Genomic DNA, 21576 nt, shown 5'->3' with positions numbered 1-21576 from the left:
GCGGGGCTCTGCGCACGCGCCGCACGCGCCGCCCCACGTGTCTCCTCCTCCCGCCGCCGCCGCCGCCGCCTCAGGTACCGGCGGGGAGGGGGTGGGGCGGGGAGACCACGTGACCCTCGGGACCCCCAAATCCCCCCCCCCCGAGCCCCCTCCACCGACACCCCCCGGTACCGGCCTGCCCACAGCCCCGGACCTTCCACCTGCGGCCCTGAGCCCCCCCCGGCACCCCTGAGGCCCGCACCGGGACCCCGGGACCCCCCCGGAACCCCCAAATCCCCCCCGGGACCCCTGAGACCCCCCCGGGATCCCCAAATCCCCCCCGGGACCCTCGAACACTCCTCCGGGGATCCCTGAGGCCCCCCGGGACCCCCGAACACTCCCCCGGTGCTCCCCCGGTGCTCTCCCGGTGCCCCCGAACCTCCTCCCGGTACCCCCGGTGTCCCCCCCGGTGCCCCCCCGGTGCCCCCGGTGCCCCCTGAGCCCCCGTTTCCCCCCCCAGCCATGGCCGCCCCCCCGGTGCTGCTGCTGCCGCCGCCCCCCGCCGATGCCGCCGCCCGCCGGGTTCTGATCGCCGCCCGCTTCGGGCCGGGCCCGGCGCCGCGGGTGGAGCGGGTGCCCGGGGGGGGCTCCGGGGGGCTCCCCGGGACCCCCGGGCTGCCCGCCCTGCGCACCCCCGGGGGGGCCCTGCTGGGCCCCGGCGCCGCCGCGCTGTTCGTGAGCCCCCCCCGGCTGCGGGGCCGGGCCCCCCCCGAGGCCGCGCTGGTCCGGCAGTGGGTGGCGTTCGCCGAGGGCGAGCTGGGCCCGGCCGCCGCCATCGCCATGGGGGGGCCCCCCGAGGTCAGCGGGGTCCTGGGGGGCTTGGGGGGGTCTGGGGGGGTTTGGGGGTCCTGGGGGGGTCCTGGGGGGGCTGGGGAGTCCTGGGGGGGCCCCCCGAGGTCAGTGGGGTCCTGGGGGACTTTGGGGGTCCTGGGAGGTCCTGGGGGAGTTCGGGGGTGGAATTTGAGGGGTCCTGGGGGGGTTCGGGGCTCCTGGGAGGTCCTGGGGGGTTTGGGATCCTGGGGGGGTTCAGGGGTGGCATTTGGGGGGTCCTGGGGGGTCCTGGGGGTCTTGGGGGGTTTCAGAGGACAGTGGCCTGCGGGTTCTGGGGGGGTTCGGGGGTCCTGGGGGATACTGGGGGGGGGTCCGTGAGTAGCTTGGGGGTCCCGGGGGGGTTTGGGGGATGCTGGGGGAGTTTGGGGGATGCCGGGGGGGTTTGGGGGTCCTGGGGGGGTCCGTGAGTACCTCGGGGGTCCCTGACGCCCCCCCGTGCCCCCCCAGGCCCGCGCCCGGGGGCTGCAGGAGCTGCTGCGGGGTCTGGGGGCTCTCGAGTCCCACCTGGGCGGCCGCTCCTTCCTGGTGGGCGACGGCGTCACCCTGGCCGATGTCACCGTGGCCTGCGCCCTGCTGGCCCCCTTCACGCAGGTGAGACCCCCCCGAGCTCCTGGGGACCCCCGGGGACTTCCCCCCGAGCTGTCCCTGACCCCCCCGTGCCCCCCCCGTGCCCCCCCAGGTGCTGGACCCCCCCTCCCGCGCCCCCTTCCCGGGGGTCACTCGCTGGTTCCTGGGCTGTGTCCGGCTGCCCCAGTTCCGGGCGGAGCTGGGGGACGTGCGGCTCTGCGGGGGGGGGGACCCCGAGACCGGGACCCCCCCCGGGACCCCCGGGACCCCCCCCAAGAGCGCGGCGCAGCTGAAGAAGGAAGCGAAGAAACGGGAGAAGCTGGAGAAGTTCCAGCAGAAACAGGAGAAGAACCGGGAGCTGCAGGTGAGGGGGGGCTCCGGGGGTCCCTCGGGGTCTCTGGGGGTCCCTCGGGGTCTCTGGGGACCCCTGACCCCCCCCGTGCCCCCCCAGGCTCAGGCCAAGGACAAGGCCAAGCCCAGCCGGGCCCGGCGGGAGCTGCAGGGGCTGCGCTACGAGACCCCCACCCCCCCCGGCTGCAAGAAGGGTATGGGGGGGTCTGGGGGGGCTTTGGGGGGTCGTGGGAGGGTTTTGGGGTGATTTGGGGGGGTCTTGGAAGGGTTTTGGGGGGTTTTGGGGAGGTCTTGGGAGGGTTTGGGGGGCTCTGGGGGGGCTTTGGGGGGTCTGGGGGGGCTCAGAGGTTTTGGGGGGCTTTGGGGGGGTCTCGGGAGGGTTTTGGGGTGTCTGGGTGGGGCTGAGGCGGCTCTGGGGGTCTCTGGGGGTCTCTGGGGGTCTCTGGGGGGCTGTGGTGGCTCTGGGGGTCTGTGGGGGTCTGTGGGGAGCTGTGGGGGGCTGTGGTGGCACTGGGGGTCTGTGGGGGTCTGTGGGGGTCTGTGGGGGTCTCTGGGGGTCTCTGGGGGTCTCTGGGGGTCTGTGGGGAGCTCTGGTGGCACTGGGGGGATGTTTGTGGGATTGGGGGGTCTGGGGGCCGGCTCTGACCCCCGTTTCCCCCCCGGGACCCCTCCCCAGATGTGGGGGGGCCGCTCCCCGAGAGCTACAGCCCCGCCTACGTGGAGGCGGCGTGGTACAGCTGGTGGGAGAAGGAGGGGTTCTTCCGGCCGGAGTGTGGGGTGAGTGGGGGTCCCCGGGGGTCCCCGGGGGGCACGGGGGGGTCCCAGAGCCCCCCTGACCCCCCCTGCCCCCCCCAGCGCTCCCTGGAGACCCCCAACCCCCGGGGGGTGTTCGTGATGTGCCTCCCTCCCCCCAACGTCACCGGGACGCTGCACCTGGGCCACGCCCTGACCGTGGCCATCCAGGACACGCTGACCCGCTGGTGAGTGACCACCGGGGGTCATCCAGTGACCCTGAGTGACCGCTGCGGTGGCCCTGAGTGACCACCGGGGGTCACCCAGTGAACCTGAGTGACCACTGGAAGTCATCCAGTGACCCTGAGTGACCACTGGGGTGACCATGGAGTGACCCTGAGTGACCACCGGGGGTCACCCAGTGACCCTGAGTGATCACTGGGAGTCATCCAGTGACCCTGAGTGACCGCTGGGGTGACCCTGAGTGACCACCGGGGGTCACCCAGTGACCCTGAGTGACCCTGAGTGACCCCTGTGACCCCTGAGTGACCCCTGAGTGACCCTGAGTGACCCCTGAGTGACCCCTGTGACCCCTGAGTGACCCTGAGTGACCCCTGAGTGACCCTGAGTGACCCCTGAGTGACCCCTGTGTGACCCCTGTGACCTGAGTGACCCCTGAGTGACCCCTGTGTGACCCCCCAGGCACAGGATGAGGGGGCTGACCACGCTGTGGGCCCCGGGCTGTGACCCTGAGTGACCCCTGAGTGACCCCTGTGACCCTGAGTGACCCCTGAGTGACCCCTGTGACCCCGACTGACCCCTGTGTGACCCCCCAGGCACAGGATGAGGGGGCTGACCACGCTGTGGGCCCCGGGCTGTGACCACGCCGGAATCGCCACCCAGGTGGTCGTGGAGCGGCGCCTGCTCCGCTCCCGAGGGGTCACTCGGCACCAGCTCGGCCGCGACGCCTTCCTGGGGGAGGTGTGGCGCTGGAAGGAGGAGTGAGTGACCGCTGCGGGGGGCCGGGAGTGACCCGGGAGTGACCCGGGAGTGACCCCAGAGTGACCCCGGAGTGACCTGGGAGTGACCCCAGAGTGACCCGGGAGTGACCCGGGAGTGACCCCAGAGTGACCCGGGAGTGACCCGGGAGTGACCCCAGAGTGACCCGGGAGTGACCCGGGAGTGACCTGGGAGTGACCCCGGAGTGACCCCGGAGTGACCCGGGAGTGACCCCAGAGTGACCTGGGAGTGACCCGGGAGTGACCCCGGAGTGACCCCAGAGTGACCCCAGAGTGTCCAGGGAGTGACCCGGGAGTGACCTGGGAGTGACCCGGGAGTGACCCCGGAGTGACCCGGGAGTGACTCGGGAGTGACCCCAGAGTGACCCCGGAGTGACCCCTGAGTGACCCCAGAGTGACCCCTCAGCACCCCAAAGTGACCCCAAAGTGACCCCATGGTCATCCACAACACCCCAAAGTGACCCCAAAGGGACCCACAGCAGCCTGAAGGGACCCTAAAGTGACCCCAGAGTGACCCCAGAGTGACCCCGGAGTGACCCCAGAGTGACCCCAGAGTGACCCACAGCCCCCCCCAGCCCCACAGCCCCTCCCCTGCCCCACAGCCCCCCACAGCCCCACAGCCCCCCCCAGCCCCCCCCAGCCCCACAGCCCCACAGCCCCTCCCCAGCCCCCAGCCCCTCCCCAGCCCCACAGCCTCCCCCCAGCCCCACAGCCCCCCCCAGCCCCCCCAGCCCCACAGCCCCACAGCCCCTCCCCAGCCCCCCAGCCCCTCCCCAGCCCCACAGCCCCCCCAGCCCCCCACAGCCCCACAGCCCCCCCACAGCCCCACAGCCCCACAGCCCCACAGCCCCCCCCAGCCCCACAGCCCCACAGCCCCCCCCAGCCCCACAGCCCTCCCCAGCCCCACAGCCCCACAGCCCCTCCCCAGCCCCACAGCCCTCCCCAGCCCCACAGCCCCACAGCTCCCCCCAGCCCCACAGCCCCCCCCAGCCCCACAGCCCCTCCCCAGCCCCCCAGCCCCTCCCCAGCCCCACAGCCCTCCCCAGCCCCACAGCCCCACAGCTCCCCCCAGCCCCACAGCCCCCCCCAGCCCCACAGCCCCCCCCCAGCCCCACAGCCCCCCCCCAGCCCCACAGCTCCCCCCAGCCCCACATCCTCGCCGTCCCCCCAGGAAGGGCGACCGCATTTACCAGCAGCTGCGGCGCCTGGGAGCCTCCATGGACTGGGAGCGCGCCTGCTTCACCATGGACCCCGTGAGTGGGGGGCTCTGGGGGGGGTCCCGGGGGTCCCCGAGCCCCCCCCCGAGCCCCCCCTGAGTCCCCCCTGCCCCACAGAAAATGAGCCGGGCGGTGACCGAGGCTTTCGTCAGGCTGCACGAGCAGGGCCTGATCTACCGCAGCCGCCGCATCGTGCACTGGAGCTGCGCCCTGCGCTCGGCCATCTCCGACATCGAGGTGCCCAGAACGCCCCAAAACACCCCAAAACCGCCCCAAAACCGCCCCAAAAACCCCCTCCCCAAAACACCCCAAACCCCCCCAAAAACCCCCAAAACTCCCAGCATCGTGCACTGGAGCTGCGCCCTGCGCTCGGCCATCTCCGACATCGAGGTGCCCAAAACGCCCCAAAACACCCCAAAACCGCCCCAAAACCGCCCCAAAAACCCCCTCCCCAAAACACCCCAAAACACCCCAAAATCCCCCCCAAAACCCCCCCAAAACCCCCAGCATCGTGCACTGGAGCTGCGCCCTGCGCTCGGCCATCTCCGACATCGAGGTGCCCAAAACGCCCCAAAACACCCCAAAAACACCCCAAAAACCCCCCAAAACTGCCCCAAAAACCCCCTCCCCAAACCCCCCCAAAACACCCCAAAATCCCCCCAAAAACCGCCCCAAAAACCCCCTCCCCAAAACACCCCAAAAACCCCCCAAAAAAACCCCTCCCCAAAGCACCCCAAAACACCCCAAAATCCCCCCAAAACCCCCAGAACTGGGGCACTGGAGCTGCGCCCTGCGCTCGGCCGTCTCCGACATCGAGGTGCCCAAAACGCCCCAAAACACCCCAAAAACACCCCAAAACTGCCCCAAAACCACCCCAAAAAAACCCAAAATACCCCAAAACACCCCAAAACCACCCCCAAACCCCCCAAAAACCCCCCAAACCCCCTAAAAGCCCCCAAAACACCCCACAAACCCCCCCAAAAACCCCCTCCCCAAAACACCCCCAAAACCCCCCCAAAATCCCCAGACACCCCCCAAAAAACCCCCCAAAACCCCCCAAAAAACCCCAAAACCTCCCAAAACCCCCCCAAACCCTGGCGGGGCTGGGGGATCGGGGGTGGCTCTGGGGTCGGGGAGGTTTTGGGGGGCTCTGGGGGTCCCTGGGGTCGGGGAGGTTTTGGGGGTCCCTGGGGTCGGGGAGGTTTTGGGGGGCTCTGGGGGGCTCTGGGGTCAGGGGGGTTTTGGGGGGCTCGGGGGGGGGGCTCTGGGGTCAGGGAGGTTTTAGGGCGCTCGGGGGGGTCCCTGGGGTCACACGGGGGTCCCGGTGCCCCCCCAGGTGGAGAAGCGGGAGCTGGGGGGCCGCACCCTGCTGCGGGTGCCGGGCTACGACGAGCCCGTGGAGTTCGGGGTCCTGGTGGCCTTCGCCTACCCCCTGGAGGGGGCCGGTAAAAACGGGGGGCTGGGGGGGCTGGGGGGCTCGAGGGGCTCTGGGGGATCTGGGGGGGCTCGAGGGGCTCTGGGGGGTCTGGGGGGTCTCTCTGGGGTCTCTGGGGGTCTCTGGGGTCTCTTTGGGGTCTCTTTGGGGTCTCTGGGGTCTCTGGGGTCTCTCTGGGGGTCTCTGGGGTCTCTCTGGGGTCTCTCTGGGGTCTCTGGGGGTCTCTGTGGGGCCCATGGGGTCTCTGGGGTCTCTGTGGGGCCCATGGGGTCTCTTTGGGGTCTCTTTGGGGTCTCTTTGGGGTCTCTGGAGTCTCTGTGGGTCTCTCTGGGGTCTCTGGGGTCTCTGTGGGGCCCATGGGGTCTCTGGGGGTCTCTGGGGGTCTCTGTGGGGCCCATGGGGTCTCTGGGGTCTCTGGGGTCTCTGTGGGGCCCATGGGGTCTCTGGGGTCTCTGGGGTCTCTGTGGGGCCCATGGGGTCTCTGGGGTCTCTTTGGGGTCTCTGGGGTCTCTCTGGGGTCTCTCTGGGGGTCTCTGTGGGGCCCATGGGGTGACCCCAGCCCCGTTGTGCCCCCCAGGGGAGGGGGAGGACTCCGAGCTCGTGGTGGCCACGACGCGTCTGGAGACGATGCTGGGGGACGAGGCCGTGGCCGTGCACCCCGAGGACCCCCGCTACCAGGTGAGGGCGGGGCCAGACGCACCTGGGGGCGGGGCCAGGCACACCTGAGACCCCCCCGGTACCAGGTGAGGGCGGGGCCAGACGCACCTGGGGGCGGGGCCAGGCACACCTGAGACCCCCCGCTACCAGGTGAGGGCGGGGCCAGGCACACCTGGGGGCGGGGCCAGGCACACCTGAGACCCCCCGCTACCAGGTGAGGGGCAGGACCTGCCCAGCTGTAGCTGTGCGCCCCACAGTGGGCGTGGCTCAGTGTCCCCAGGTGGGCGTGGCCAGGCTCAGGTGTGTCCCTGAGGCCCCGCCCTCCCTCCCCGGCAGCACCTGCGGGGTCGCCACGTCCTGCACCCGTTCACGGGGCGGCGCCTGCCGGTGCTGCACGACGCCTTCGTGGACCCCCAGTTCGGCACCGGTGAGGGGCGGGGCCCGGGGCGGGGCCGGGAGGGCGGGGCTGTTTGGGTGTGGTTTGGGGGCGGGACTGCTTGGCTGTTAATTTTTGGGTGTGGTTTGGGGGCGGGGCTGTTTGGGTGTGGTTAATTTTGGGTGTGGTTTGGGGGGCGGGGCTGTTTGGGTGTGGTTTGGGTGGGGCTGTTTGGGTGTTGTTATTTTTGGGTGTGGTTTGTGGGTGGGGCCTGGAGGGTGGGGCTGTTTGGGTGTGGTTAATTTTGGGTGTGGTTTGGGGCGGGGCTGTTTGGGTGTGGTTAATGTTGGGTGTGGTTTCTGGGTGTGGCTGGAGTGGGGGCGTGGCCTGTGTGGGTGTGGTCCAAAGGGGTGTGACCTAACCAGGCGTGGCTTAGAGGGCTTGAGTTGGTGTGGGCGTGGCTGGGGTGGGTGTGGCCAGGGTGGGTGTGGCCGGGCTGGGCGTGGCCAGGGTGGGTGTGGCCGCTTGTGGGCGTGTCCCAACCCCGGCCCCGCCCCCAGGTGCCGTTAAGATCACGCCCGCCCACGACGCCACCGACTTCGAGGTGGGGCAGCGGCACGGGCTGGGCGTGGCCGCCGTCATCGCCGAGGACGGCACCATGGTCAACGTCCCCGCCCCCTTCCAGGTGAGGCCACGCCCCCTTCCGGGTGAGACCCCACCCCCGCTGGGGCAGAGAGACCCCGGGGGGGGAAATGGGGGGGTGCTGGGGGCGCGGTCTGGTGGTCTGTGGTCACTCGGGGTGGGGCTGTGGTCACTCGGGGGGGGTCTGTGGTCACTCGGGGTGGGGCTGTGGTCACTTTGGGGGGGGTCTGTGGTCACTCGGGGTCACTCAGGGGGGCTGTGGTCACTCGGGGGGGCTCTGTGGTCACTCGGGGGGGCTCTGTGGTCACTCTGTGGTCACTCGGGGCTCTGTGGTCACTCGGGGGGCTCTGTGGTCACTCATGGTCACTCTGTGGTCACTCGGGGTCACTCATGGTCACTCTGTGGTCACTCGGGGTCACTCTGTGGTCACTCTGTGGTCACTCAGGGGGGGCTGTGGTCACTCGGGGGGGCTTTGTGGTCACTCAGGGGGCTCTGCGGGCACTCAGGGGGGTCTGTGGTCACTCTGTGGTCACTCTGTGGTCACTCGGGACCCTCCCCAGGGGATGCCGCGGTTCAAGGCGCGCTCGGTGCTGCTGGAGACCCTCAAGGAGCGGGGGCTGTTCCGGGGGGTCAGCGAGAACCCCATGGTGGTGCCCATCTGCAGGTGGGGCACGGGGGGGACACCGGGGGACACGGGGGGGGACACGGGGGGGGAAACAAGGGTGACACGGGGGGGACAGGGGTGACACAGAGGGGACACAGAGCCGCCGCTGCTGCCCCACAGCCGCTCCAAGGACGTGCTGGAGCCGCGGGCGGTGCCGCAGTGGTTCGTGCGCTGCCAGGTGTGCCCCAGGTGTGCCCCAGGTGTGCCCCAGGTGTGCCCTAGGTGCCAGGGATTGGGGTGATGAGTGACACAGGGCTGACAGGGGTGACACAGAGGTGACACAGAGGTGACAGGGGTGACACAGAGGTGCTGCCCCACAGCCGCTCCAAGGACGTGCTGGAGCCGCGGGCAGTGCCGCAGTGGTTCGTGTGCCCCAGGTGTGCCCCAGGTGTGCCCCAGGTGTGCCCCAGGTGTGCCCCAGGTGTGCCCCAGGTGTGCCCCAGGTGCCAGGGATTGGGGTGAGGAGTGACACAGGGGTGACACAGAGGGGACAGGGGTGACAGGGGTGACACAGAGGTGACACAGAGGGGACAGGGGTGACAGGGGGGACACAGAGGTGCTGCCCCACAGCCGCTCCAAGGACGTGCTGGAGCTGCGGGCGGTGCCGCAGTGGTTCGTGCGCTGCCAGGTGTGCCCCAGGTGTGCCCCAGGTGTGCCCCAGGTGTGCCCCAGGTGTGCCCCAGGTGCCAGGGATTGGGGTGAGGAGTGACACAGGGGTGACACAGAGGGGACAGGGGTGACAGAGGTGACACAGAGGTGACACAGGGGTGACACAGGGGTGACACAGAAGGGACAGGGGTGACACAGGGGTGACACAGGGGTGACACAGGGGTGACACAGGGGTGACACAGAGGTGACACAGAGGTGACACAGTGCCACTGCTGCCCCACAGCCGCTCCAAGGACGTGCTGGAGCCGCGGGCGGTGCCGCAGTGGTTCGTGCGCTGCCAGGTGTGCCCCAGGTGTGCCCCAGGTGTGCCCCAGGTGTGCCCCAGGTGTGCCCCAGGTGTGCCCCCAGTGCCAGGGATTGGGGTGATGAGTGACAGGGGTGACACAGGGGTGACAGGGGTGACACAGAGGTGACACAGTGCCACTGCCGCCCCACAGCCGCTCCAAGGACGTGCTGGAGCCGCGGGCGGTGCCGCAGTGGTTCGTGTGCCCCAGGTGTGCCCCAGGTGCCAGGGATTGGGGTGATGAGTGACAGAGGGGACACAGAGGGGACACAGGGGTGACACAGGGGTGACACAGTGCCACTGCCGCCCCACAGCCGCTCCAAGGACGTGCTGGAGCCGCGGGCGGTGCCGCAGTGGTTCGTGTGCCCCAGGTGTGCCCCAGGTGTGCCCCAGGTGTGCCCCAGGTGTGCCCCAGGTGTGCCCCCAGTGCCAGGGATTGGGGTGATGAGTGACAGAGGTGACACAGGGGTCACAGGGGTGACACAGGGGTGACACAGGGGTGACACAGGGGTCACAGGGGTGACACAGGGGTGACACAGGGGTGACACAGGGGTGACACAGAGGTGACACAGGGGTGACACAGGGGTGACACAGTGCCACTGCCGCCCCACAGCCGCTCCAAGGACGTGCTGGAGCCGCGGGCGGTGCCGCAGTGGTTCGTGCGCTGCCAGGGCCTGGCCGGGGCCGCGGCGGCCGCCGTGCGCAGGGGGGACCTGAGGCTGCACCCGCCCGGCCACGCCCGCACCTGGTTCAGCTGGATGGACAACATCAGGTGAGAGCGCCGGCCCCACGGCCTGACCCATAGCAGTGACCCATAGCACTGACCCATGGCCTGACCCATAGCACTGACCCATAGCACTGACCCATAGCACTGACCCATGGCCTGACCCATGGCCTGACCCACGGCACTGCCCCATAGCACTGACCCACGGCCTGACCCATAGCACTGCCCCATAGCACTGACCCATGGCCTGACCCGCGGCCTGACCCATAGCACTGACCCATAGCACTGCCCCATAGCCTGACCCATGGCCTGACCCATAGCACTGACCCATAGCACTGACCCATAGCACTGACCCACGGCCTGACCCATAGCACTGCCCCATAGCACTGCCCCATAGCCTGACCCATGGCCTGACCCATAGCACTGACCCATAGCACTGACCCATAGCACTGACCCACGGCCTGACCCACGGCCTGACCCATAGCACTGACCCATGGCCTGACCCACGGCACTGACCCATGGCCTGACCCATAGCACTGACCCACGGCCTGACCCACGGCCTGACCCATAGCACTGACCCATAGCACTGACCCATAGCACTGACCCACGGCCTGACCCACGGCCTGACCCACAGCACTGACCCATGGCACTGACCCATGGCCTGACCCATGGCCTGACCCACGGCCTGACCCATAGCCTGACCCACGGCCTGACCCATAGCACTGACCCATAGCACTGCCCCATAGCACTGACCCATAGCACTGCCCCATAGCACTACCCCATAGCACTGACCCATGGCCTGACCCACGGCACTGCCCCATAGCCTGACCCACGGCCTGACCCACAGCACTGACCCATGGCACTGACCCATGGCCTGACCCATGGCCTGACCCACAGCACTGACCCATAGCACTGCCCCATAGCACTGCCCCATAGCCTGACCCATAGCACTGACCCATGGCACTGACCCACGGTCTGCCCCATAACACTGCCCCATAGCCTGACCCATGGCCTGACCCACGGCACTGACCCATGGCACTGACCCACGGTCTGCCCCATAACACTGCCCCATAGCCTGACCCACGGCACTGACCCACGGCACTGACCCATGGCCTGACCTATAGCACTGACCTATAGAGCCTGACCCACAGCCTGACCCACGGCCTGCCCCATAGCCTGACCCATAACCCTGCCCTATAGCCTGCCCTATAGCCCTGCCCTATAGCCCTGACCCATAGCCCCGCCCCTCACCTGCCCCACGGATTCCCGCAGGGACTGGTGCATCTCCCGGCAGCTCTGGTGGGGCCATCGCATCCCCGCCTACTTTGTCACCATCAACGACCCCCAAGTGTCCCCCGGCCAGGTGGGGGGTCCTGAGGGGCTGGGGGGGGGTCCTGAGGGGGGTCCTGAGGGGCTGGGGGGGTCCTGAGGGGGGTCCTGAGGGGCTGGGGGGGTCCTGAGGGGGGTCCTGAGGGGCTGGGGGGGCACTCAGGGGGTCCTGAGGGGCTGGGGGGGGTCCTGAGGGGGGTCCTGAGGGGCTGGGGGGGCACTCGGGGGGTCCTGAGGGGCTGGGGGGGGTCCTGAGGGGGGTCCTGAGGGGCTGGGGGGGCACTCAGGGGGTGTCTGGGTGACATTTGGGGTCACGTTTGGGGTTTTTTGGGGGTCCCAGGACGAGGACGGGCGGTTCTGGGTCAGGGGAGGGGTCTCTGGGTGATTTGGGGGTCTCCAGGTGACATTTGGGGTCACTTTTGGGGGTCCCAGGACGAGGACGGGCGGTTCTGGGTCAGCGGCCGCTCCGAGGACGAGGCTCGGGCCAAAGCGGCCGCAGCCTTTGGGGTCCCCCCCGAACTGGTCAGCCTGAGGCAAGGTGGGACTGGGGGCACTGGGGGGGGGAATGAGCGGGATCCTGGGGGTCCCTGGGCGTCCCTGGGGGTCTCTGGGGGTCCCTGATGGTCCATGGGGGTCCCTGGGGGTCTCTGGGGGTCCCTGGGGGTCCCTGATGGTCTCTGGGGGTCCCTGGTGGTCCCTGGGGGTCCCTGATGGTCTCTGGGGGTCCCTGGTGGTCCCTGGGGGTCTCTGGGGGTCCCTGGGGGTCTCTTGAGGGTCCCTGGTGGTCCCTGGTGGTCCCTGGGGGTCTCTGGGGGTCCCTGGGGGTCTCTTGAGGGTCCCTGGTGGTCCCTGATGGTCCCTGGGGGTCTCTGGGGGTCCCTGGGGGTCCCTGATGGTCCCTGGTGGTCCCTGGTGGTCCCTGGGGGTCCCTGGGGTTCCCTGGGGGTCTCTGGGGGTCCCTGGGGGTCCCTGGGGGTCTCTGGGGGTCCCTGGGGGTCCCTGATGGTCCCTGGGGGTCCCTGGGGGTCTCTGGGGGTCCCTGGGGGTCCTGGGGGTCCCTGAGGGTCCCTGGGGGTCCCCTGGGGGTCCCTGGGGGGTCTCTGGGGGGTCCCTGGGGGTCCCTGATGGTCCCTGGGGGTCCCTGGGGGTCCCTGGGGGTCACCGCTGTCCCTGGGGGTCTCTGGGGGTCCCTGGGGGGTCTCTGGTGGTCCCTGGGGGTCTCTGGGGGTTCCTGAGGGTCCCTGGGGGTCTCTGGGGGTCCCTGGGGGTCCCTGGGGGTCACCGCTGTCCCTGGGCACAGACGAGGACGTTCTGGACACCTGGTTCTCCTCCGGCCTCTTCCCCTTTTCCATCTTCGGGTGGCCTGAGCAGGTGAGGGGGCGCTTGGGGGGCGTTTGGGGGGCCCCGGGGGGGTTTAGGGGGGCCCTGGTCTCATCCCGGGGTCCCCCTGTGCCCCCAGACCCCCGACCTGGAGCGCTTCTACCCGGGCTCGCTGCTGGAGACCGGCCACGACATCCTCTTCTTCTGGGTGGCACGGATGGTGATGCTGGGGCTGGCGCTGACCGGCCGCCTGCCCTTCCGCGAGGTCAGCCCCAAAATCACCCCAAATCCAGCCAAATCACCCCAAAATCATCCAAAATCACCCCAAAATCACCCCAAAATCCCCTCTTCTTCTGGGTGGCACGGATGGTGATGCTGGGGCTGGCGCTGACCGGCCGCCTGCCCTTCCGCGAGGTCAGCCCCAAAATCACCCCAAAATCCACCCAAAATCCAGCCAAATCACCCCAAAATCACCCCAAATCACCCCAAAATCACCCCAAATCCACCCAAATCCACCCCAAAATCCACCCCAAATCACCCCAAAATCCCCTCTTCTTCTGGGTGGCGCGGATGGTGATGCTGGGGCTGGCGCTGACCGGCCGCCTGCCCTTCCGCGAGGTCAGCCCCAAAATCACCCCAAAATCACCTAAATCACCCCAAAATCACCCAAAATCACCCAAAATCCACCCAAAATCACCCCAAAATCCACCCCAAATCACCCCAAATCCACCCAAAATCACCCCAAATCACCCCAAATCACCCAAAATCCCCTCTTCTTCTGGGTGGCGCGGATGGTGATGCTGGGGCTGGCGCTGACCGGCCGCCTGCCCTTCCGCGAGGTCAGCCCCAAAATCACCCCAAAATCACCTAAATCACCCCAAAATCACCCCAAATCACCCCAAAATCACCCCAAATCCAGCCAAATCACCCCAAAATCATCCAAAATCACCCCAAAATCCACCCAAATCACCCCAAAATCCCCTGTTCTTCTGGGTGGCGCGGATGGTGATGCTGGGGCTGGCGCTGACCGGCCGCCTGCCCTTCCGCGAGGTCAGCCCCAAAATCACCCCAAAATCCACCCAAAATCCAGCCAAATCACCCCAAAATCACCCCAAATCACCCCAAAATCACCCCAAATCCACCCAAATCACCCCAAAATCACCTAAATCACCCCAAAATCACCCCAAATCACCCCAAAATCCACCCCAAAATCACCCAAAATCCACCCAAAATCCACCCAAAATCACCCCAAAATCACCCCAAATCCACCCCAAATCACCCCAAAATCACCCCCAAATCCCCTGTTCTTCTGGGTGGCGCGGATGGTGATGCTGGGGCTGGCGCTGACCGGCCGCCTGCCCTTCCGCGAGGTCAGCCCCAAAATCACCCCAAATCCAGACAAATCACCCCAAAATCACCCAAAATCACCCAAAATCCACCCAAAATTACCCCAAAATCCACCCAAATCACCCCAAAATCCCCTGTTCTTCTGGGTGGCACGGATGGTGATGCTGGGGCTGGCGCTGACCGGCCGCCTGCCCTTCCGCGAGGTCAGCCCCAAAATCACCCCAAATCCACCCAAATCACCCCAAAATCCACCCAAATCACCCCAAAATCACCCCAAAATCCCCTGTTCTTCTGGGTGGCACGGATGGTGATGCTGGGGCTGGCGCTGACCGGCCGCCTGCCCTTCCGCGAGGTCAGCCCCAAAATCACCCCAAATCCAGCCAAAATCACCCAAAATCCAGCCAAATCACCCCAAAATCACCCCAAAATCCAGCCAAATCACCCCAAACCCCCCAAACCCCCTGAACCCCCCCCAGGTTTACCTGCACGCCATCGTCCGCGACGCCCACGGGCGCAAGATGAGCAAATCCCTGGGGAACGTCATCGACCCCCTGGACGTCATCACGGGGGTGACGCTGCAGGTGGGACCCCAAACCCCCCCCGGGACCCCCAAAACCTCCCCCGGGACCCCTAAACCACCCCTGGGACCCCCAAACCCCCCCTGGACACCCAAACCCCCCCCGGGACCCCCAAACCTCCCCTGGGACCCCCAAAACCCCACCCTGGACACCCAAAACCTCCCCTGGAACCCCCAAACCCCACCCCGGACCCCCCAAACCCCCCCTGGGACCCCCAAAACCCCCCCGGGACCCCCAAACATCCCTCACGACCCCAAAACCCCCCCCGGGACCCCAAAACCACCCCTGGCACCCCAAAATCCCCCTGAGCCCCCCCAAATCCCCCTGAGACCCCCAAACCCCCCCCCCGAGCCCCCCGAGCCCCCCAGACCCCCCAAAATCCCCCTGAGACCCCCAAACCCCCCCCCCGAGCCCCCCAGCCCCCCCAGAATCCCCCCGTGTCCCCAGGAGCTGCATCAGCAGCTGGAGAGCAGCAACCTGGACCCTGCGGAGCTGGAGCGGGCCCGGGAGGGGCAGGTGAGGGTCTGGGGGGGTCTGGGGGGTTTGGGGGGGTCTGGGGGGGTCTGGGGGGGCTCTGGGGGGGTCTGGGGGGGTCTGGGGGGGGTCTAGAGGGGATTTAGGGGGGTTGAGGGAGGCAATTTGGGAATTTGGGGTGTGGGGGGGGTCCCAGGGGTGTTTTTGGGGGGCTGGGGGGGTCCTGGGGGGGCTGGGGGGTCCTGGGGGTGTTTTTTGGGGGGGTCCGGGGGGGCTGGGGGGGTCCCGGGGTTGTTTTTTGGGGCCTGGGGGGTCCCGGGGGGCTGGGGGGTCCCGGGGGTGTTTTTGGGGGGCTGGGGGGTCCCGGGGGGCTGGGGGGGTCCCGGGGGTGTTTTTTGGGGGGGCTGGGGGGGGGTCCTTCATCCCCCCCTGCAATGACACCCCCCCCCCCCCAGAAACGCGACTTCCCCGAGGGGATCCCGGAGTGCGGGACGGACGCGCTGCGCTTCGCCCTCTGCGCCTACACGGCCCAGGGTACCCCGAAACCGCCCGAAACGCCCCGAAACTGCCCCAAAAACACCCAAAACAGCCCCAAAAACACCCGAAACAGCCCTGAAACTGCCCGAAACTGCCCCAAAAACACCCGAAACAGCCCTGAAACTGCCCGAAATGCCCCAAAACTGCCCAAAACTGCCCCGAAACCGCCCGAAATGCCCCAAAAACACCCGAAACAGCCCTGAAACCGCCCGAAACTGCCCCGAAAACACCAGAAACCACCCAAAACTGCCCCGAAAACACCAGAAACTGCCCCAAAAACACCCGAAACTGCCCCGAAACTGCCCGAAACTGCCCCAAAAACACCCGAAACAGCCCCAAAAACACCTGAAACTGCCCCGAAACCGCCCGAAACGGCCCCAAAAACACCCAGAACTGCCCCAAAAACACCCGAAACAGCCCCGAAACCGCCCGAAATGTCCCAAACGCCCCGACCACCACAAATGTGCTCAGAAACTCCCCAAAACCCACCCCAAACCCCCCCAAACCCGCCCCAAACCCACCTCAAACCCCCTGAAACCCCCCCAAAGCCCCCCAAACCCCCCAAACCCACCCCAAACGTGCTCCAAAGCCCCCCAAAACAGCCCCAAATCCTCTCCAAAACCCCTCAAAACAACCCTAAACCCCCCCCAAAACCCCAAACCCCCCCAAACCCCCCCAACCCCCCCGGCCCCCCCGGCCGCCCCCTGAGCCGCTGCCCCCCCAGGCCGGGACATCAACCTGGACGTGGGGCGGGTTTTGGGGTACCGGCACTTCTGTAACAAGGTGTGGAACGGGGCGCGCTTCGTGCTGCGGGCGCTGGGGGAGGGCTACCGGCCCCCCCCCGAGACACAGGTACCCCCCGAGCCCCCAAATCCCCCCAAATCCCCCCCAAATCCCCCCTGTGACCCCCCCAAATCCCCCCCGAGACACAGGTACCCCCCGAGCCCCCAAAACCCCCCAAATCCCCCCCAAATCCCCCCTGTGACCCCCCAAATCCCCCCCGAGACACAGGTACCCCCCGAGCCCCCAAAACCCCCCAAATCCCCCCTGTGACCCCCCAAATCCCCCCTGTGACCCCCCAAATCCCCCCAAATCCCCCCTGTGACCCCCCAAAACCCCCCAAATCCCCCCCAAATCCCCCCAAATCCCCCCTGTGACCCCCAAATCCCCCCCAAATCCCCCCCAAATCCCCCCTGTGACCCCCCAAATCCCCCCTGTGACCCCTAAAACCCCCCTGTGACCCCCCAAATCCCCCCCAAATCCCCCCCAAATCCCCCCTGTGACCCCCCAAATCCCCCCTGTGACCCCCAAACCCCCCTGTGACCCCCAAACCCCCCCCAAATCCCCCCTGTGACCCCCAAAAACCCCCCTGTGACCCCCCAAATCCCCCTGTGACCCCCCCCAAACCCCTCGTGTCCCCCCAATCCCCCATGTGTGTCCCCAGGAGGGGTCCCGGGGGTCCCGGGGGTCCCTGGCCCAGCGCTGGGTTCGGAGCCGCCTGAGCCGCGCCGTGGGGACCTGCGGGGCCGCCCTGGGGGGCTTCGACTTCCCGGGGGCCACCACGGCCGTGCACGGCTTCTGGGTGTACGAGCTGTGCGATGTCTACCTGGTACGGGGGTCTGGGGGGGTCTGGGGGGTCCTGGGGGGTCTGGGGGGGTCACAGGGGTCACAGGGGTCACAGGGGTCACGGGGGTCACCACGGCCGTGCACGGCTTCTGGGTGTACGAGCTGTGCGATGTGTACCTGGTACGGGGGTCTGGGGGGTCCTGGGGGGTCTGGGGGGTCCTGGGGGGGTCACAGGGGTCACAGGGGTCACAGGGGTCACAGGGGTCTGGGGGGTCACAGGGGTCACAGGGGCCACCACGGCCGTGCACGGCTTCTGGGTGTACGAGCTGTGTGACGTCTACCTGGTACGGGGGGGTCTGGGGGGTCCTGGGGGGTCTGGGGGGTCCTGGGGGGGTCACAGGGGTCACAGGGGTCACAGGGGTCACGGGGGTCACAGGGGTCACGGGGGTCACAGGGGTCACAGGGGTCACCACGGCCATGCACGGCTTCTGGGTGTACGAGCTGTGTGATGTGTACCTGGTACGGGGGGGTCTGGGGGGTCTGGGGGGGTCACAGGGGTCACGGGGGTCATGGGGGTCACAGGGGTCTGGGGGTTTATGGGCTATGGGGGGGGGGAAGCTGCAGGAATGGGGGCTCGGGGGGGTGTGGGGTGGTCACCGGGGGTCCTGGGGGTCTCAGGGGGGTCCCTGGGATGCTTTGGGGTCACTTTGGGGTCCTGGGGTCACTTTGGGGTCACTTTGGGGTCCTGGGGTCACTTTGGGGTCCCGGGGGGGTCTCAGGGGGTTATTTCGGGTCTCAGGGGTCACTTTGGGGTCACTTTGGGGTCACTTTGGGGTCCTGGGGGCAGTTTGGGGTCAGTTTGGGGTCTCAGGGGTCAGTTTGGGGTCCTGGGGTCACTTTGGGGTCACTTTGGGGTCACTTTGGGGTCACTTTGGGGTCAGTTTGGGGTCCTGGGGTCACTTTGGGGTCACTTTGGGGTCCTGGGGGCAGTTTGGGGTCACTTTGGGGTCACTTTGGGGTCCTGGGGTCACTTTGGGGTCACTTTGGGGTCAGTTTGGGGTCAGTTTGGGGTCCTGGGGGCAGTTTGGGGTCACTTTGGGGTCACTTTGGGGTCACTTTGGGGTCACTTTGGGGTCAGTTTGGGGTCCCGGGGGCAGTTTGGGGTCAGTTTGGGGGTCCCTGACCCCGCTGCCCCCCAGGAGTGCGTGAAGCCGCTGCTGTCCCGGGGGACCCCGGCCCAGCCCGGGGGGGTCCCCGGGGGTCCCGCGGAGGGGGAGGGGCAGGACGGGGACGGCGAGGACGACGAAGGTGAGGGGGGAGGGGCGGGAGACCCCCGGTCACTGCCGGGGCTGGGGGGGGCTGGGGGGGATTTGGGGAGGTTCTGGGGGGTCCCGGGGGTTTCTGGGGGGGGGGTTTGGGGGTCCTGGGGGTTTGTGGGGGGTCTGTGGGGTTTTTGGGGTTCCCGGGGGGTTTCGGGGTGGGTTTCTGGGGTTCCCGTGGGTTTTTGGGGGGTTCCCGGGGTTTCTGGGGGGTTCCCGCGGGTTTTTGGGGGTCCCCGTAGGGTTCCCGTGGGTTTCTGGGGGTGTTTCTGGGTTTTTGGGGTTCCTGGGGGGGGTTTTTGGGGTTCCCGGGGGGGGTTTTTGGGGTTCCCGGGGTTTTTGGGGTTCCCGGGGGGGGTTTTTGGGGTTCCCGGGCTTTTTGGGGTTCCCGGGGGGGTTTTTGGGGTTCCTGGGGGGGGTTTTGGGGTTCCCGTGGGTTTCTGGGGGGTTCCCGGGTTTTGGGGGTCCCGGGGTGCAGAGGGACCCCCCGTCGGTGCAGGTGACCCCGCGGCGGCGCGGCTGACGCTGCTGACGTGCGTGGACGCGGGGCTGCGGCTCCTGGCGCCCTTCATGCCCTTCCTGGCCGAGGAGCTCTGGCAGCGGCTGCCCCCCCGCGCCCCCCCCGCGCCCCCCAGCGTCTGCCTCGCCCCCTTCCCCGAGCCCCAGCAGGTCAGGGGGGCTGGGGGGCTGGGGGGGGGCTGGGGGGGGCTGGGGGGGGATTTGGGGGGGTCTGGGGGGGGTTTGGGGGTCCTGGGGAGGGGCTGGGGGGGATTTGGGGGGGATTTGGGGGGGTCTGGGGGGGGTCTGGGTGAGGTTTGGGGGTCCTGGGGAGGGGCTGGGGGGAGCTGGGGGTCTGCAAGGGGGGCTGGGGGGGGATTTGGGGTGGTCTGGGTGGGATTTGGGGGTCCCGGGGAGGGGCTGGGGGGGATTTGGGGGGGATTTGGGGTGGTCTGGGTGGGGTTTGGGGGCCCCTGGGAGGGGCTGGGGGCTCTGGGGAGGGGCTGGGGGGGTCTCAGGGGGATTTGGGGGGATTTGGGTGGGGTTTGGGTTTCCCAGGGGAAATTTGGGGTGGATTTGGGGGGGTCTCAGGGGGATTTGGGGTGGTCTGGGTGGGGTTTGGGTTTCCCAGGGGGGCTCAGGGGGATTTGGGGTGTATGTGGGGAGTCTCAGGGGGATTTGGGTGGATTTGGGGGGGTCTCAGGGGTGATTTGGGGGGGTCTCGGGGGTCTCTGACCCCCCCGTGCGCCCCCAGTTCTGCTGGCAGGACGAGGAGGCCGAGACCACCATGGAATTCCTGCTGGGAATCGTCCGAGCCCTGCGGAGCCTGCGGGCAGCGCACGGCCTGACCCGCCAGAGACCCCCCTGTACGCCCGGGGGGCTGGGGGAGACCCCCAGGGGGCTGGGGGAGACCCCCCTGTACGCCCGGGGGGCTGGGGAGACCCCCGGGGGGCTGGGGGAGACCCCCCTGTACGCCCGGGGGGCTTGGGGAGACCCCCGGGGGGCTGGGGGAGACCCCCCTGTACGCCCGGGGGGCTTGGGGAGACCCCCAGGGGGCTTGGGGAGACCCCCAGGGGGCTGGGGGCTGAGGGGAGACCCCCCTGCACGCCCGGGGGGCTTTGGGGACACCCTCAGTGGGGTGGGGGGTCCCGGGTGGTGTTTGGGGAGCTGGGGGAGGGTCCCGGGTGCCTTTGAGGTCCCTCGAGCCCCCCAAAACCCCCCCAGAGTGAGGGAGGGGGTCTCTGGGGGGGTCTCTGGGGGTCTCCAGGTGTTCCTCTGTGGTGAAGCTTTTACACTTTCCCATTTCCGTTTCTGGGGACTCTCTGGGGGTCTCGGGGGGTTTTTGGGGTCTCTCTGGGGGTTTATGGGGGTCTCTGGGGGTCCCGGGGGGGTTTTTGGGGTCTCTGGGGTCTCTCTGGGGGGGTCCCACCCCGCTGACCCCCCTCCGTTGCCCCCTCCCCAGGTTTCCTGCAGTGCCCCGACCCGGGCTGGGGGTCTCGGGCCGGGCGGAGCCGGGGGCTGCTGCGGGCGCTGGGGGGGGTGGGCTCGGTGCGGCTGCTGGGGGGGGGCGAGGGGCCCCCCCAGGGCTGCGCCGTGGCCGTGGCCTCGGATCGCTGCACCGTGCACCTGCTGCTCAAGGTGAGCGCCGTGACGTCACACGCACCGCCCTGACGTCATCAGCGGCGCCCTGACGTCATCACCCGAGCCGGTTTTTTTTCCCGGGGGGGGGGGGGTTCCTCAGGGCATCGTGGACCCCCCCAAGGAGCTGTCGCGGCTCGGGGGGCGCCGGGAGGAGCTGGAGAAGGCCCTGGAGCGGCTGCGGGAGCGGCGGGGGGGCCCCGGGTACCCCCAAAAGGTGCCCCCCCACGTGCAGGAGGCGGACGCGGCCAAGGTGAGCCCGGGGGGGGCTCGGGGGGGGCTCCGGGAGGATTTGGGGGGGCACGGATGGGAATTGGGGGCTCTGGGGGGGGTCTGGGAGGATTTGGTGGGGGTCTCGAGGTGCTGAGGGGGTTGGGGGGCTCGGGGGGGGCTCTAGGGGGCCTTGGGGGGCTCTGGGAGGATTTGGGGGGGTCTCGAGGTGCTGAGGAGGGGTTGGGGGCCTCGGGGGGGGCTCTGGGGGGGGTCTGGGAAAATTTGGGGGGGGTCTCGAGGTGCTGAGGAGGGGTTGGGGGGCTCTGGGGGGGCCGTGGGGAGGGGTCCCAGCCTGTGCCGTGCCCCCCCCGCAGCTGAGCCAGCTGGAGTCGGAGCTGCGGAACGTTCTGGAAGCCGAGGAGCTGATGAGGAAAATGCTGTGACCCCCCCCCGGGACCCCTCCCCAAATAAAGAGTTCCTGGAGCCGCCCCTGCCTCTGTCACTGGGGGACCCCGTGGGGGCGTGCCCGGGATAATGAGGGGGGCGTGGTC

The 21576-nt window shown here is 68.6% G+C and overlaps 1 protein-coding gene across 1 annotated transcript; it reads left to right on the top strand.

Moving 5' to 3' along the window:
• The first annotated feature begins 4 nt into the window (after nt 1-4).
• On the top strand, nt 5-21513 carry VARS1 (valyl-tRNA synthetase 1). Its single transcript, XM_086870741.1, has 31 exons — nt 5-74; nt 500-837; nt 1318-1461; nt 1550-1801; nt 1889-1982; nt 2465-2565; nt 2644-2768; nt 3357-3521; nt 4711-4792; nt 4874-4993; nt 6093-6201; nt 6769-6869; nt 7185-7275; nt 7785-7909; nt 8427-8530; nt 10096-10254; nt 11479-11569; nt 11968-12073; nt 12836-12906; nt 12995-13120; nt 14679-14783; nt 15228-15296; nt 15710-15788; nt 16516-16643; nt 17236-17400; nt 18557-18665; nt 19176-19345; nt 19929-20040; nt 20637-20812; nt 20916-21065; nt 21400-21513. Exons 2-31 carry the CDS (start codon nt 502-504, stop codon nt 21466-21468), a joined length of 3834 nt encoding a protein of 1277 aa, XP_086726867.1. The 5' UTR covers nt 5-74; nt 500-501; the 3' UTR covers nt 21469-21513.
• Nucleotides 21514-21576: the final 63 nt, after the last annotated feature.

Source organism: Cyanistes caeruleus, chromosome 33, assembly GCF_971803275.1.
Source record: "Cyanistes caeruleus chromosome 33, bCyaCae1.hap1.1, whole genome shotgun sequence".
Taxonomy (NCBI): domain Eukaryota; kingdom Metazoa; phylum Chordata; class Aves; order Passeriformes; family Paridae; genus Cyanistes; species Cyanistes caeruleus.
This window is presented reverse-complemented; position numbering and strand designations above follow the sequence as displayed.